A 17,858-nucleotide genomic window follows, 5' to 3' on the forward strand; every position below is an offset into this window, starting at 1 on the left:
ATATTAGAAAAACGGACATTCTTTAAAGTCATTTATCATTTCGATAATTTGTTGATACGTATATAAGGTCCTTAAGCTTGGTTGTACTGGCACATCAACACTATGATTTTATTTCTAAAAGTCTGATTTAAACTTGCAAATCTTCAATTTTCTTTCAAATGTTTGCACTACATATTATATAATTCATATAGTAATTATAATTGTTCAATTCTGTTTGATAAATAATATTTTATAACATTGAAATAGGCCCATTCAGATCAAAATTTGCCATCAAAGATGTTGGAAGTGAGAATGAGTTTTGTACAGGAGTGTTGCCCCCAGACACATACAAATCAAAAGGTTCTATAATTCATTTGCATTACCGGCCGCATCGCTTTCTGAAGTATCCGCGTATAATTGGCGAAAGAATCGGGCAAAGTGAAGGATTCCGTATACAATACAAAATATCAGAACATTCGTTTGAGAAGTATACTACTGAGGCTAAAGGAAATAAATCACTACCAACAAGTATATATATAATATTCTTTAATGTAAGGCACATTCATAATGAATATTGTTTTCATCATTTCATCAAATGTACATCTACGGACATTTTTTACAATCGGTATTATGTTTCCTATATATTTCAATAAATTCAATAATTTTCTTTCTGTATAGAATAGTAAAAATATCAAAAGAAATACTTTTCACGAATTGAATCTGAGAAGTTTGAAAACAGCGCGCAAAGGGGAGTAACTGAACTAACATTCTAGATTTTTAAGATATCATTTGTCTCCCTTGACTAAGACACCAAAAACTACTAACTATAAAAGTTTATATATGAATTATTTCAAAGTTTATAGGTCTTTTGTGCAATTCTCTTTTTAATGGTAGAAATTAATTATAACTTTCGTCTAGTTGAACATCGCTTTGAGAACACAATCTAAAAGTTCTAAAGAAACTATAAATGATTCTTTTTATATTTCAGCATGTTCCAGGCTTTTCAAAAAATGCTACACTGTATTCTCTGAAAAAGTTTCATGGGATATTGCAAATGATAAATGCCGTAAGCGCAATGAACATCTTGTGACTATAACATCAAGAAAGGAAATGACTTACATCCAATACTTGCTTAGAAGCGCATTATATTATCAGCGGAAGACTGAGCTAAAGAATGAACTTCAAGCTAATGATCAAAAACTTAACGGAGCACATATTGGTAACTCTCCTTTATTTAAACGTGATGTTATTGGTAATTTTTAAGATATTGTTTTCATTTGTTAATAAAATGAGATGTAAAAAAATGCTATTCGTGTACCCTTGCATGTGTATTATACTGTTTCGTTGTTTTTGATTTTTAAAGGTTTAAGGCGAGTTAAAGACAAACAATGGCGGACGAATTTCAAATGGTTAAACAGATACAACTCTACGTTCAGTGCTTGGTAATAAAAATATTGTTATTATAGCAACCTTTTTGGTAACAAATTTATAAATGATTATATCAAACCGTGTGTAAAGTATTTAACTGTCGACCGCAAGAGAAAGTTTAAAATGTGGATCATTTACCAATTTGATATTTGAATACTTTATGTCTGTTTTTAAACATTCCATGGAATGAATTTTAAGACTTTTAAGGATTTTAAAATTATACTGTTTGATTTTTTCCCTTCTATTCATTTTTATTCATGATCAAATTAACATTTTGATAGAATCTTATTTCCGGAAAAATTGCACAGTCATTGTGGTGCATTTTATAGAAGCTCTAGTTGTTTTCATCTTTGTGGAAATTTAGTATATATTAAGTTATATGAGAACTATCTTCTGTGTACAAGGTCTATACTATTTTTAAAGGGATAAACCTATTATAATTGCCTTAAACCCTGATTTTGTGACTAATCCTTTCGCTTGTTTCTGATTTGCCATTTATTTCATAATTCCCAGATTCTTTGACAATGTATGGTTTTTAGTTTCATTTGTTTGGAAGCTCTTGCTTTTCATCATTGCAGGGAAAGCAAACAACCTGCAACTGGAGACTGTACTCGTACGTTATTCGAGTACTTTAACATCGAAGAACTTTGGGGCACTGAGGATTGCTTGTATAACCACGTCGAATTTTTCATCTGTGAGAAACCGTTTTCAGAGAACAAGATGAACACAAAGAGTATATTTTATTAATTTGATTAATAACAAGTTCTTTTATAAAGGTCTTTAAAAGGGGACCTTAAAAATCCAATATAACAATAGATGTACAAATGAGTGGTAAGTTTCATGATGGCGAACTTGGTGAAAGCGCCGGAATTTCAAAAAAGACAAACATTTCTTTCACGGGTTCGAGTTTCACAAGTTGTCTTCTTTTTTGTTCTTTTTTTTTAATTTTACATATTTTTACTTCTCTGAAAATCTTTTTTCACAAGATTGATTTTTTGAAGTATCATGGTTTATCTGGAGGCATGCAGCTTTGATAAGAAGTTCTTGTTTCGAGAAACTCGCAGATGGCTGAAAGATTCACATTTTAACCACAGTATTTTGTTCAGACTATGTACAAACGAGTAAAATATTTAAAACACTCAGCTATCGGGCTTATATCCAGAAGCTACGCACGTCATACAAATCACATAAACTTAAATTCTAATATTCTTTTTATTAACTGCACTGAGTTCTGTTTATACATTTTGTATGCATTTTCAGCTGGTGTCAAGGACGATGAATGTAAAACAGTCTTTAGGAAAGAAGACCTTGTTGCATCCCCATACTCTGGTAAAACATGTCAAAATTGGAAAAACCTGTCTGACACAGCTAAAAGTGATTTCGACGAGAAGTTTTCTTCTTCAGAAACTGCTTTAAAAAATTCGACTCTGTGTACAGATGTTACTTCAAATGATATACCGTGGTGTTATGTTAATGACCCTGGTGAATTTTTGCTGGAGCCGTGCTTTTTGCAATGTAAGATATATATTCAATATCATGTGATAAGTAACAATTAAAAAAACATCATCACTTCAGAGAGAACAATAAGACTTGTAACGACTAGAAAACATGATTTCTCCCAGTCGTACCGATACTATTGCGCATCAAATGCGCTATTTGGTTAAAATGTTAACGTCGATTACGTATGACCGCTTCTGTTTAAAAAACGTTCGACAAGTATTTCATTGAAACAAATACATCGACTGTTGGCTTTCCTTTAAATATTATTATAGGTTAAATTAGTATTCATATAATATAGATTTGGTAACATATACTTTCTTTTTTTTATAATTCTCTTTCAAGTGAATATAACCATTGGTTTAGACAAAAGTAACGCCAGTCTGCCTGAGAAAAAGAGGATATCTGACAAAAAATGCATCGATGGATCGTCAATACCTCGGGTGAATTGGTGTGATAGGAATTTTGACTGCTCAGACTACACGGATGAGTTGTCATGTCAGGATAGTTTTAACGGTTAGTGAAAGTAAATTGATATTTTAATGGTGTATCATATGTAAACACACAAAATGATACTAGTAAATAAATATACATTGCATAAACTAACACAAGACTAAGTATAAAATCTGGAAGAAAGTCATTAAGGAAGCATTAATCACGACAAAATTACATGAAAATTGCAGATTCGGTTTGATTGAGTCTGTTAACACTTAAGTGTTGAAATCAATACCCCTGAATGACCACATATATATAACAACACTGAATAAATCTGGCCTTATTGGTCTGCAAGACACAAACGACATAAAACAAGGACTCTGAAACATGTGAATCAAATAAATTTACAGAAAGAAAAGATTTAAAAATGCAATGAATTATTTACTTAAACATTTGAACATTTTTATTCATTGACCGTTATTAAATCATAAATGTATGCAATATGAACATTTTATAACGAAATTATAATTTTAAAGGATGCTTGGCATTATCCGGAGGTCAATGCTATTTTTCTTAAACTATCAAATGATGACGTATATCTTAGTACATCATCGGATACCAACGGCCGAAACACATGTTATTTTACATGTTAATCAACAGTGGGTATCTTATATGATTTTAGGAAAACAGTGGTAAATTCAAACGACTAGTGTAATGAATATTTGTTTTTAAAATGATTTATCTCAACCGCTTTCTTTTTCAAACGTAATTTGTATTCCATTGATGTTTATTAATCAACTATTCTGTTAATTAGTGTAATACGCAATAGTTTGTTTTATTAGATCACAATCTTACGAATGTTGGTAATACAATGATAAATTCTAATTTACCTCGACGACTCGAACCCGGAGCGTATTTCCATTGTGAAGAGAGCAAAGAATGGATATCTATGTTAGCTCAGTGTGATGATGTCATCGATTGTCTTGATGCTTCAGACGAAATCAATTGTTCGCACAGCAATATTGGTATTTTATCCTGTTTATATAGTAATTGTCCACAATCTATGCGTTTCCTTTGATTTTTTTCATAGTGTATTTGTTTGGTATTTTGCTAAGAGTTTCTTTTAACTGCCATCACTGAATTTGCAAAATATTTAACTTCATCAGATTCTCTTGGTTTATCTTGTTTATAGATAAGGATTCCTTGGTAATAATTTATGCTGTTATTAAAGCTGAGAAAATGAGTTTTTGTCTCCTTGCTTTGTATACAGTTTGATAGTTATAAAATCATTTTTTAGAAAAGAAACTTACCATGATTGATTCTTATTTTCACAATAACTTTTAAAATGTATGTGCAGCATGTGAGGACAATGAGTTTTTATGTGATGATGGACATTGTGTAAAGCTGAGTCAGGTGTGCGACTTTATATCTGACTGCGGGGATGGTTCGGATGAGTTCTGTGGTAAGCAATTACATTTCAATCAACGATTAAACAATCTTCTCGATGATTTGATGATATTTAAAGGCACGTTATGCCTCAAAAACGATTAAATGTTTACAACTTTAGAAAGGGCAAACATAAGTATTATTACGTTAAATTAATGGTTTTATAGTATTTAAGGTACATGTTACCTAAAAAAGTAGCTCAAATTATGAAATAATTTGTCATAAAAGTATGAAATTTAGTGTTTGACCATCAAACGACAATTGTTCAATTCTATGATATTTTTAAATTAATGCAACTTAGCTTATACTTATACAATTGGCTGTTGCGACGAACAAGACACATGATACCTTTTTTCCATTTTTGAACTCAATCTGTATTTTCATTAATCAAACAAGCCATGTTTTGACACCGGTGACAACATTTTATTTTACCGTTTATTGTAGTTTACAAACCATTTAAGCACCTTTTTTGCGCACTTTGTGAGGGTCTTTTACTGCTCATGTGTCAGCAGAATTTGAAAGATGTATCTATGCATTTCAAATTACGTCTTCCAATTGTATGAGCTCCTCCTAGTATTAAGTAAGATGTCATGCTTGCTATATTGCTTGTGGTTTATCTTGCATCAGAAGCAACTCTTTTTACATTGTAGCAAACAGGCGTTGCTGTACTAGGTCAATTGCAATTAACAATAAATATTTCATCCAAAAGGTCTTAAACAACCTATTCTAATGGTGCGGTTTGTTACCGCCTTTGAACTTTTCACTTGAATCTTCAGCACAATAGTTGTATAAGTACATACAATTAGGCAATGTGTAGCAACCAACAAACACAGCTAAACTTAATGTATTTCAAGGGGTAGATACCAAAACAAATGTTAATCTACATATTTAATAGGCTTGAATTTCTCGTGATTTTGCAATACTTGAATGAGCAAGGTAACATTTTTAGGTGCATTCATATTTTAAAAAACGTCATAATATCGTGATAAGATGCATTTGGCATAAGTTAATTCATTTACAGCGTTAATTTTACAGCACAAAACATATTCATATTATAGCAAGTCAAAGTATTATGTTACCATTTTTTGAAAATTTATTTTACGCTGACATCTAAGATTCACAGACAATTCGTAGTAACTGCTACATGTTTCCTTTTTTCTGCATGTCATGTGTTTTTTTGTACCGTTATAGAATACCAAGTGTGCAACGTAAATGAATTTCGTTGTGAAAATAGACAGTGTATTCAAGCTGAGAAACGATGTAACGCTATATATGACTGTGTCGATCATAGTGATGAAATAAATTGTGGTTTGTATAATTATGTTGTATTACGGTCTAAATCAATTTTAAATCGAATTTAGATATTAATATAGTTTATCAAAGCACTGAAATTCGAGATTTTATGTTGGTATTTAAAGCTAAAATGATAACAATTATTAATCTCTATTGAATGATAGGGGAACATGTTAGCATTTCTATGTTTTAACTGTAATTCTAAAATCCCAATCCATTGACCGTGGAGAAATAATGAGTATTGAATCGTACACAAAATTGTAGAAATTTAAATTCCACTTGCATAAACTAAAATAAGAATATTTAGAGGACAGTTTAAAATATACAGAACATAATATACAAATATTATTATACACTTTGGAAAAAAATGTTTACATGCAATTCTTAAAATTTTAAGAACATTCTTTCTAATTCGTACATGTACTTGTTTTGTTAGTGTCAGTTATATGTCATTAATACATGACGTTTAATCTTTAAATATCTTCTTCCTAAACGTACATCCCAGGGACAGTATAATTGGTAATAGTCTGTAGCATCTTCTATATAAGCATTAACAAGTGTGTTCAGATGACCCAGATTCCAATAGAATGTTTGTTTTTCTTTTTTATGATTAATTGTAATTAATATCATACTTGCAAGACATTCAGAGTCCTTACATACCGATGAGCGATAAAAGGTCACCATAGCTTTCTTGTATTTATTTATACATGCATATATTTTAAATAAATGATAAACATTTTGTTTTCTTATTCCTTGAGACTCATGTCAGAAATCATTTCTCTGTGCGGATGATTACAAATGTATTCCTCATCGACTGACGTGTGATGGCTACTTTGACTGTAGGGATAACAGTGATGAAAGGCTTTGTGTAGGTAATCCTCCAACTTCCGAAGACTTCAGTGGTAATTATATATGGACAGGGAAATTAAGTGACGGTAAGCAAAATTTTAAACTTTTTTTATTTTTCCTTATAAAATTCGTACCTGTAATTTCATAAATAAGACGTTTTTAACCTTGTGTGGGTTCAATATTGTATAAAATAAGATGTTTTTGGACATCCAGTAAATTAATACAGTTCCTTTTATACACTTATCTTTTTAGCGCTTTCAATGCTTCTCATATTTTCGGACAGTACATTTACATATTTTCTAACAAAAAGAATCTGGAAAATATGATTGTATATAAAAGTAGGAATAAAATTGATCAAATTTCAAGTTTCTTGTAAACTTTATTGCATTTTCACACATCTTGTTCTTTTTAATTTTCAAAGATTATTTGAATTAAAGCCGAATCAATTCAATTAGGTCGAATTGCATGTTGAGTGTTATCGTCTATTTTTGTTTGGTGAGTAATTTCTCGTTATTTTATGGACGACAGTGTAGGTAACTAAAGACAATAAGCAATAAGTTGCCACGATGAACAATACTGTTAAACGATCGTACAGTGTAACGTCAGCAAAGCAACATCCTTTGAGAGAAAAATATTTTGGTTGCTGCTAAGGCATGTTGCTTTACAGAGGTAAACTATGATGAAAAACTTAACTTTAGGAAAATAATATTGTTGTTGTAAAAATGCAATTTTGATCTAAATAGGACTGTTCTGCTGAAATTAAACTTTATTTTTCTCTCTCAGAGATGTATAGTTGGAATTTCATAACAAACAAGAACGAATCTGGAAGTTTTACATTTTTAAGACATCGTTTACTCGAAATATTTGCAGTCAACGATATTAAGAATGAGGTTTTTGGCGAGAGCTACACTTGTTTCATAAAGGTTAGTGTATTTAAAAGGCAGATTTTGTTGTCTTCTTACAGAATCGTAAAGCAATAATATTGATGAAAACACTTTGATTGGTGGGAACTATATTGAATAAACAGAATTTTGTCAATGGGTTAAATAATATCTACGACAAAAAGAAATTATATAAGACATTTTTGAAAAAATCACAGTGTTTTGGCAATATACAATTTAAGCGTTAAATGTTGTTATATTGTTCGAGTCCTTCGGAATCATTGAATCTAGCACTTTTAAGTGTTGAGAATTGAGTACAGCTTAAGCCGGTGCTAGGGGGCGTGATGGATGTTGCACCTTTTCATTATCAAACCGAGTCTGCAGTTTTCATGTAATTTAGCTGTATTTAATGATTCCGAGGGATCACCTTTTTATTAGATATTTAATTTTGTCACTCCTTTGCGCCGCACCAAATTTGTGATTTGTATCATTTTACTAAAAATATATTATTTAATGAATGGTAATTTTATTGTAGGTACAAGCCAATTGCAAGCTCAGATTTCGGGAAGCGGCTTCTGTTGATAATTACCACAATGATTTTGCATATCCGGCATGTCATTGCACAATAGGAACATTCAAAATAAGGCATATACGTCAAATGTATGTATTCAAATTATTACATTTTGTTGAAACATTGTAAAAAACAAACAAACAACAAACAATGAGAACCATTTATTAACGTGTTTCAATTTTCAATTAAATTGATGCATTTATGAATACGTCAATTTGTTTGGTCAGTTCATATAATTATCATTTTAGGTTTTGCAATTGTTTTGCTTATAAAAATCTTGCAAAAATTTTATGACCTTACGTAAGATATGTAGAGACGGAAAACCTTGGTCCTCAAAAATAAAAAGAAAGAAATTAAATTCTTGATGTAATATTAAAAATTCCAGGTATTCCGAGTTGGATATGGTTTCCTTAAAACGATGCAATGGTAGTGAAATCACAGAATCACATGTTGCTGGAGAAAGAATTACTGATATAAAAGACGTATTTGGTACGATTTATCGTGATCCAAACTACTTTTTAGACATGACGCCTGGACATCCTTATTGCACTTACGGTATGGCGCCTATTTACTTACTATATTAATCTTATAGTGTTTTCAAAACGATGTTTGTTCGTGCGGTGCCAAAACCTTTCAAATTGGTCTTTGTTCTTGCGTTTTTTTTTAAACAGAGCATTGGCTGACTTATTCTAGCATTTTGTAAAAAATAATTATGTTTCCATTATATTGCGTATATCTATTATCGGAAAAACTGTTTTCAATAATCATTACTTTTTGCTTTATGACCTTTGTTAAAACACGTTTTAAATTATCAGAATTCACGTTATGTCTTATTTTGATTTACAATACAACAATTCTACTACGGTATATTACATTTTTATTAAGAATTCAGAATATTGAGTTGAGTTGATTTAAAATATTCAAATGTTAAGTATTTGATTGCTTTATTTAAGAGTACAATGCAAGCGTTTTTGGTGAGTTTTTTCATTGCAAAAGAGATGACAGGGCAATACCAGAGTCGATGATGTGTATTTATGCAGTAGATGCTAGCGGTTACATGACTGGGTGTAGATCTGGAGACCATTTACAAAACTGTGGTACTGAGATAATTAGCAAATCATTATGAATAAAATATTTTTATTCCTGACAAAATATGTTGTGTCATTTTACAAATTAAAATATTCTTTATCCACGCTGCGTCTGTACATTAGGTAAGTTAAATTATTCATGCTCTTCATCATCGACTTTCCCTAATAAAATTGAACTGACATACAATTATAATCGAGAGATTCACTAGGATATAACGTTCACGCAAAAAAAAAACGCTGATGAAAATGTTGGCAGTAAGTATGATATTACGAAAATGCATACAAACAAGAAAAAATCAAAGCACAGAAGACGCTGAATTTGTTTGGGTCTCAGAATGTCAGAAAGGTGAAGGTTTTGAGATTATAAACCGATTTGTTTTTGTATAGTGCCAACAATGCTTTCCGGTGCTTTAACCGTAGTAAATTAGCTATCAGACTAATTGCAACACTGATATCCAATTCAATGTTTATATGACTTAAACAATTAAAAAAAATGGGTTGCCTTAACTGGAATTTGAACTCCCGACTTCTCGATTCCTAAGCGAGCGTGCAAATCGGCCACGGTGAAGTAATATGTTACCGGCCTGAAGAAACCCGTATTATTCTAAATTAGGGTTTTTAACTCGCTAAACACAGATGTAAATAATCATGGAGCTTACTATAAGCATGTATATCTATAAAAAACAAAACAATATTAGACATTTTCGACCATTCGGGAACTATTTTGCTTGAAAATTAATGCGTCGGTCATTTGACAATCTTTACGCAGTGATCTCCCCTGAATTTTTCGGCGTTAGTGTACATATAAAGGGGAGTAACCGCTTCAAAAAAGCGGACTACTTTCATCATTTGCAATCAGGGTCTGAAATTTTGCTGACGACCCAAACAAATAAAAATGAAATTGAGGTTATAAAATCATAAAATCCATATCAAATATTTTAAAATGATTTTATATAAAGAAAATGAAGTTGTGTTACAAAAACGAAACACAAGACTTCTAATAGCAAATATGATGATCGTTTATACGCTGCATGCCTCCAGATGAAGAACAATATTTCAAAAAAAAAAAATCAAACCAGATAAAAATGTACAAAAATTATAGGAAAAGTATAAAGATCCTGATAAAGGATAATTTGTTCAATTGCTCTGATATTTAAGTACAGTTTAACCATACTTTCTCCCAAAAAACATTTTCCACTGTATTAAGTTCTTATTATATTTTCTAGCAAACAGTTTATTTTACATGAGAACTTACTTAGTTTAATTTACACAAGAACTTACTGAGTTATAAATTTTGTCCAAAATAACGAGACCACCAATAACGTTCACGATCCTGTAAGTTTACTCATGCACATGAAAATATCGAAAAAATACCCAACATCCGAACTTATCAGGAACCCACAGTTTATGATATTCAATAAGTGTTTTTCAATAAAGCTCTGATAGAAGAGAAATTACACAAATTATTGTTGAATTGAAGACTGTCATTTAATGATAAAATGGCGGATAAAGTGAAAATATAATATTGCATAAAACAAAAACAATGACTAGAAAGTATTCAACTATAAAATGTTTTCCTTGAAAGACAAATTGGGGGGAACAAAACGCCATAATTGTGAACAAAATAGATCAAAAATGTAAATCAATCCCCCAACCACTTGGAAGAGAGATGTTGAGCACATCCTCTGAGGTAACATCACCCAAACTATCAAGATCGTTGTCACTCAACTACAAGATAAGGTAGTTGGACAGTCCCCCTCCGCTATATCCAAATATATATATATACTGACCTTCTGATTCGCATTCAGCCTTAACGCATTGGTCTTTTCCACAATGTCTTCTTTGTAAATACTGGCTGAAATTATTCATATGTGGATCTCCGAGCAACAGAATATTCGCGGTCATCTTTGGGCTTCCATAATATATCAATCCTTAAGGTGCATGTTGTCATTCACATTTTAAACAAAAAATGAAGCGTTCATAAATATAACATTGTTTACCTCGCTTCTAAATCTGTCTAAATACCACTGACAAATGCACACACAAATACGTCTAACTCCGCTTAATATTCACAAAAGACATAGCTCACATGATAATTGATAATATTTGAAAAATGATCGATATGGTTTACTTTTTGGTACGCATATAATCTAAGCGTAGAGTGAAAGTTGTAAATACAATCTTCTTTGTTTTAGTCTATGTTTGAATAAATTAGTGCAACATAAAATATGGACAATGTGAAATTTACACTATGGTCAAACAACATTAAATATGTGCCGTTGTGATAATAGACCTACAAACATGACCCAAAACCAAGATTGCTAGTGATATACACTACGTTATTCAGAAATGTATTAATTCCTTAAATAATTCATTGTATATATTATACAATCAGTGATTCAATTGATATGATGTTTATTATTTTCTTATCTTTTTGCATATTATTAAAGTATTTATAAATTTAATTTCCTACTATTTGCGTTGATGTTGATGTTAGAAAATGAGTTAATTCACTGAAACACAACAGGGTCATTTAGGAACACATACATCTTACAGCGTTCCATTTTTCAAGATAAATAACCCTACAAGAAATTATAATGCAAGCATTTTTTATTTGTTTATGTATAGAAAACTTAGAAATGACATATATAATTATATACTCTACTCTTTATCCATCAAAAGTAACATTAAATATTAAAATGAGTAGACTGAGTATCTTTTTAAAAGATAGTTCTTGTTATTTTTGTTTCTAGTGTTATCTAGGTGCCAGTAGCACGTGCATTTTTGTTATCAGTCTTGTGAAGAAAACCAATAATAAAAATAAACGTCAAAATTTTATTTTGTGCTACTACTGCTTTTAATATTAAATGTTATTTTTGATGGATAAAGAGTAGAGCATACTCATTCTAGTCCGAAACGTAAACATGGAAAGTCTCAATGGAACAGTCTTCTGTTTTACCCATTAAGTTTGCAAAGTGAAACCGCGTGAATATTTACTTTTTTCACACTTGGGTTCACATTTCGTAAAAAATACTGACTTTATCTCCTAAAACGTTCTATGTATATATTACTCACTAGAATGACTGGGCTCTACACTTCATCCCATCAAACATAATGAAATATAAACAAAGTTATGGCAGAAAAAAACCTGGACTGTCTTTTGTAATGGTTTTCTGCCACACGCAGATAACAAAACGTCACGTGGTAGAGACACTGTGGTAGTAAGGAAATACTCCTATAACAGAATTTTTATACTAACAACAGTTTAAAGTTTCTATTTGGCACCAGTAAAACGATAGCTTATACTACAAAAACAACGTGGAATAAACTTGTGATAAGCAGACAAACTAATTGGCTTAATTTGATTTGCTTAAATCATGTAAGTTTTTTGCACACTGGCAGTTATAGGGTAGGATTAAGTTGAACCTTTCCGCTTCATAAAAAGGTGTTTTATCCCATTTTGTCGTCTTTGTAAATTGTTTTGTGACTTCATTTGTAAGTTGTTTTTGTTTTCGAATTATGTTTCAATTTTTATTACTGCTAATTGCCCTATCTAAGAATAATACATGTTATGCGCAAAACACTGATATCATCTAATATAATTCTAACCACACATTCACTATTTGGTAAAAATAATAAACACAAAATTATAATGCAATTTTTGATTTTCAGAAAACTTCCTTTGTCCAGAAAATACAGTCAAATGTCCTGGAAGTTACTGTATTGAACAAAGATTTCTATGTGATGGACAAAGCGAATGTCCTGGAGGAGAAGATGAACAAAATTGTAGTAAGTGATTATTGAACTCAGTACCTATACAGTCTAACTTGCCCGTGCGACCACGTGTATTAAGCGACTTTTGTCTTAAACGACCACTTTAAATTCCCCCCTATATCTTTAATGTATTAAGTGACTTTTGCTCAACGCGACAAGCGACCGCTAATTAGTCACCTAGTTGAGATCAATCTTTTCATTAAACGACCACATTTACTTGTCAAGTAATTGTGTTTTTAGAGAATGCCACCTCGTAATGTCACAAGTGTCAACAATCAAAACACAACAAATAAACGTGTGAAAAACTCTTTTTCCCAAACCATTTTAGCGTATGCAAATGAAATTAAGTATACGCGTGACGTGTATTATCCAATAATATCGGATAAACATTGCAACGCTCAGCTCCCCTACTGAGATGGTGTATACGCTTCGCTTGTTGACATTTAGACTGCATTGAATTGACATTGAACTTGATCAGCAATTTAATTAATCGTAACAATTAGATGTAGTTTGTTTATTTCAAATGAAAAAATGCACAACAGAAAACATCTTCACCAATAGGGTTTTCGTGTTGGAGACAAGGAAAAACAACACAGAAGTTAAAAAATTCTGGAAAAAATGTCAAACATGTACGTAATGGATCAAAGTTGTTTTGTCAATAAATATCAGAAAGTTATTTTTTTACATTTGTATCCATTTAGATTATCGGAGCGTACTAATTATTCATAATTTATATAAAAAAAAGTTGAAAAACATTCCTATCGCATAAGAAAGATGTCATTTATGAATTTTGACTTTTATATCATGCTGTCTGATAAGAGACAGTTTCATTAAGCGACCGTTTTGGGTGTTTCCCTTGCACGGTCGCTTAATACACGTTTGACTGTATTTCCTTTGTTTTGCTAACTGCTCCTTACCGCTGTGGGTTCGAATCCCGCCAGGGACTATGACTTCTGTCATGTAAGGAAGCTATCCAGCTAGCTTACGGAACGTCGGTGGTTCTACTCAGGTGCCCGTTCGTGCCTGAAAAAATGCACGAAAGGGCACTTGAGGTCTTCCTCCACCAGTAAAGCTGGAACGTCGCGATATGACTTATACTGTGTCGGTGTGACGTAAAACCCAAACAAACAAATTTTGTTAACTGACATGTGTGTACGGCCAAAATAATGTTTGGGAATGTGAATGTATTGCCAATGGATTATAGTTGTCGTTCGTTTTCAGCAATTTCGTTTTAACTTTGTAACTTTCAAACCGGTGGAAAGTTATGGAAATGCAGAAATGCTGATGATAATGCGAAAAGATGCAGAAGCAGGTGTGGCCTTTGTCAAATCAAATAGAGAGAAATAGAATCCCTAAAGAAAGTCCAAACGGCAAAATTGAAAATGTTACAGGCTTGGTTTGATTTAGCCTGTTCAGCAAGGTTACACATAGTCATTTAATAGCCTTGTACATGTATACTCTAGTATACAATTAAATTGTCAAAAGAAATTTATAAAGTACAATGATGTTATTTCCATATCTGTGAGTCTGTTACAAAACATAGTTAAAGCATTGCCTTACAAATATTCACCTATTGTTATGCTCCCAAAGAGCTTTGCCTGCCCAGTACATCAAATATCTGTACACACAATTAAATTGTAATGTTAATCACCCAGAGTATATATCCATATTCAAATAGTTCGCTTTAGATTTTTTTGACTTCTAATTTTATTTGTTACGAAATATTATTGTTTTGTTACCGACCTTTGTGTGCCTTAAACAAATATCTACACAATCGCCAAGTATTGATGTTATCCCTATAATTAAAGTGTCTCACTCGATTCTTTTTGTGTTTAATTTCTGATTTTATTTCTTATTGCAGCTTGTATAGACTCAGATAGAGAAGTCATCTTATTTGTGGAAGATCAAGATTTTGAGGCAGGAGAAGCAGCAATGCATTTGGCTAAGCAATTCTTTACAAGCACTCAAAATAGTGTCATAAGATTGTTTTATTTTAAAAGTCTGCATAGATCAATGAAGTTTCACATTACGTACAAGTTGTTAGAAATAAGGGAAGAACGTCTTAATCAAGTAAAAGAATCTGAATGCAAGAAAAAAACATTGGCAAGAGATTTTCTAAAAATGCTGCACTTTTCCAAACCAGAAAAAGGAGCCATTATTGTATTTGAGAATAGTGATGAATCATCAATTGTTGCCGACTTAGCATTGTCCAATCTTTCAGAGCCAGCGTTTGCAATATATCGGGTGATACGAGATTTTAATTCTTCACTTTATAAAGACGATACATACAAATTTGTAAAAGACATTCACATTAGTAAATGGAGTTCCCTGTATTCGACTGGGTTTAGAAGATTTCCAGAAATATGCACAGGTGAGTAAAAGTCATGACATTATATGGATATAAGTGTAAAATATGTATGAAAACATATGATTATATTCGGTTAATGTTAAATCATGCTTAATATATTAAGACAAATTTTGTATTCATTAAACTTTTTAAGACTTGGTGATAGAACTTTCAGCAAATTAAAAGAAAGAAATGAATATTTAGTATTGTTCACCTTCACAATGCAAGCATTTTAACTGTAATGTGATACCAATATAATTGTAACTACGTACTTACAAATAAAAACGATAGATGAAAGTCATTATAACAATAGTGTTTAAATCTATGATATTGATGATTATGTTCCATACATAATTTCAGCTCAAATTTCCTGTGATCAATCCTTCTTTTCCTACATTTTAGAGGCTTCACTCGTTCCATGTGCGGGAAAATACAGATGCTCTTCAAGTAAGCAATGTATACCACTTGAACAAGTGTGTGATAATGTCATTCATTGTAGAAATGGTGACGATGAACGGCTGTGTGATTCTTTGTGTCCACCGAAATGTTATTGTGTTGGGGAGGCAATTAATTGTAGGGCGGCAAACATATCTCTTTCTGATATCTCAGCATTGACCATGCAGGTCAGGAGTGCTGATCTAAGCTTAAATCCAAAAATTACGAAAATTCACAATAATAGTTTACGCTTTCCTTACATGTTCCGTCTCAATTTGTCATCCTGTGACATTCAGGATATTGATAAAAAAGCTTTCCATCACTTACAATATCTTTTGTCATTGGATCTTAGTAGTAATAGAATACGGCGGTTACCTCCTAAGATATTTAGCAAACTTCGTAATCTAACACACTTGAATCTAAATGGAAACTTCGAGTTGACAGAGATTTCGTCGACATCTTTTAAAGGTTTAAAAGCTTTAAGAAGTTTGAAAATTACTGGCACAAAGCTGAAAAAGATAAACTCACACACCTTCTCTGGCTTACAGTTAGACAGTATAGATATTTCTTACAACGAAATTGAGGAAATTGAAGATTATGCTTTCAACAATTCTGTAGTTCATAAAATTAACTTTGAAGGAAATAATGTAATAAGATTTAGAAAGAAAATGTTTGACGGCATCAGATCACTTCGAGAGCTTCACACACCTGCCTTTAAATTCTGTTGCATCCGCCCTTGTTATGTTCCTGAAGAAAATTGCAAACCAGTCAAGAATGAATTTTCATCATGTGAAGACCTCATGAGAAACTCTGTACTTCAAGCAGTTCTATGGATTGTTGGGCTATCTTCATTATGCGGAAACCTCTCGTCAATCATCTACCGTCTTGTCTACGATCGTGAACGGCTTAAGATAGGTTATGGCATATTTGTAACTAACCTTGCAGTCGCAGATTTCTTTATGGGCGTGTACCTGATCATGATTGCAGTTGCTGATTCACTTTTCAGAGACAGGTATTGCTTTCTAACAATCTGATTAAATCAGCTTCTAATTAACGCTGAGCATAACATGCAAGAATAACATAAGAGTATGTCTTAACTTAAGTCAGTTTGTGCTTTCTAAATGATTCCCTCTACAAAAATACGACCTGTCTTTCTTACTAATTTTAAAGGAAACATGTTTATCTTTCTAATTCAATTTGGTTAGTCTGAATAAAAGGGGATCTTGAAAAGGTTCTGACTTCTATAATAACATATACAAAAATGCCAGCTGCTGATTCCGATATGAAGTTTCTACTCATTATGCTGACTCACTCTTCAGACACAATAAATATATAGTCTCTACATGAATGAAGTTGGTAAGAAAAGACTACTATATTTTTATAGTTACTTTTTTCTACACAAAAGCCAGGAAAATGCCTTAATGAAAGCATTTATTTTCGTCTTTTCGGTACCCATATAAGTTAATATATATGAAATTGTGTCCAGTTATGTCCTGTGCAGTTGTAATTATTTATAACTAAATACCTATTTTCAAAGTATTTTTGAGAATATTGAAAAAAATGGTCACCATTGTACAATTATTTTTTACACTTCCGATCATCCATATCCTTTATCTTAAACCGAATTGACATTTATTGAGTCCCCCTCTTTAGAATAGAATTGACTCTATTTTTTCTAACTTTTGTAAAGGAAAGTGTTAATGATAAAAGGATGAGAGACGTAAGTTAAGTACATCTTATTTAAGAATAGCGAATATTTTGTGAAAAATAGAAGAATTTACGATATTTTATTTTGAAAGATTATTATATTATTTATTTTCAGGTACATTTATGAG

At 31.6% G+C, this 17,858-nt stretch overlaps 1 protein-coding gene across 1 annotated transcript in view; it reads left to right on the top strand.

Annotated features, from left to right (window-relative positions):
• Positions 1 to 17,858, top strand: part of LOC132736693 (uncharacterized) — a gene marked incomplete at its 3' end in the record, with an annotated part of 34,872 nt that extends 17,014 nt beyond the window's left edge. The window contains 18 exon segments of the mRNA XM_060723883.1: positions 247 to 507; positions 968 to 1,198; positions 1,343 to 1,421; positions 1,986 to 2,140; positions 2,668 to 2,922; positions 3,250 to 3,420; positions 4,182 to 4,364; positions 4,697 to 4,801; positions 5,977 to 6,093; positions 6,837 to 7,013; positions 7,711 to 7,850; positions 8,344 to 8,468; positions 8,765 to 8,934; positions 9,333 to 9,476; positions 13,140 to 13,256; positions 15,103 to 15,612; positions 15,991 to 17,035; positions 17,846 to 17,858. Coding sequence (XP_060579866.1) covers positions 247 to 507; positions 968 to 1,198; positions 1,343 to 1,421; positions 1,986 to 2,140; positions 2,668 to 2,922; positions 3,250 to 3,420; positions 4,182 to 4,364; positions 4,697 to 4,801; positions 5,977 to 6,093; positions 6,837 to 7,013; positions 7,711 to 7,850; positions 8,344 to 8,468; positions 8,765 to 8,934; positions 9,333 to 9,476; positions 13,140 to 13,256; positions 15,103 to 15,612; positions 15,991 to 17,035; positions 17,846 to 17,858 — 3,998 coding nt within the window.

The sequence above is a fragment of the Ruditapes philippinarum genome, unplaced genomic scaffold (genome assembly GCF_026571515.1).
Source record: "Ruditapes philippinarum isolate M1 unplaced genomic scaffold, ASM2657151v2 ctg4620_1_1_1_1, whole genome shotgun sequence".
Lineage (NCBI taxonomy): Eukaryota > Metazoa > Mollusca > Bivalvia > Venerida > Veneridae > Ruditapes > Ruditapes philippinarum.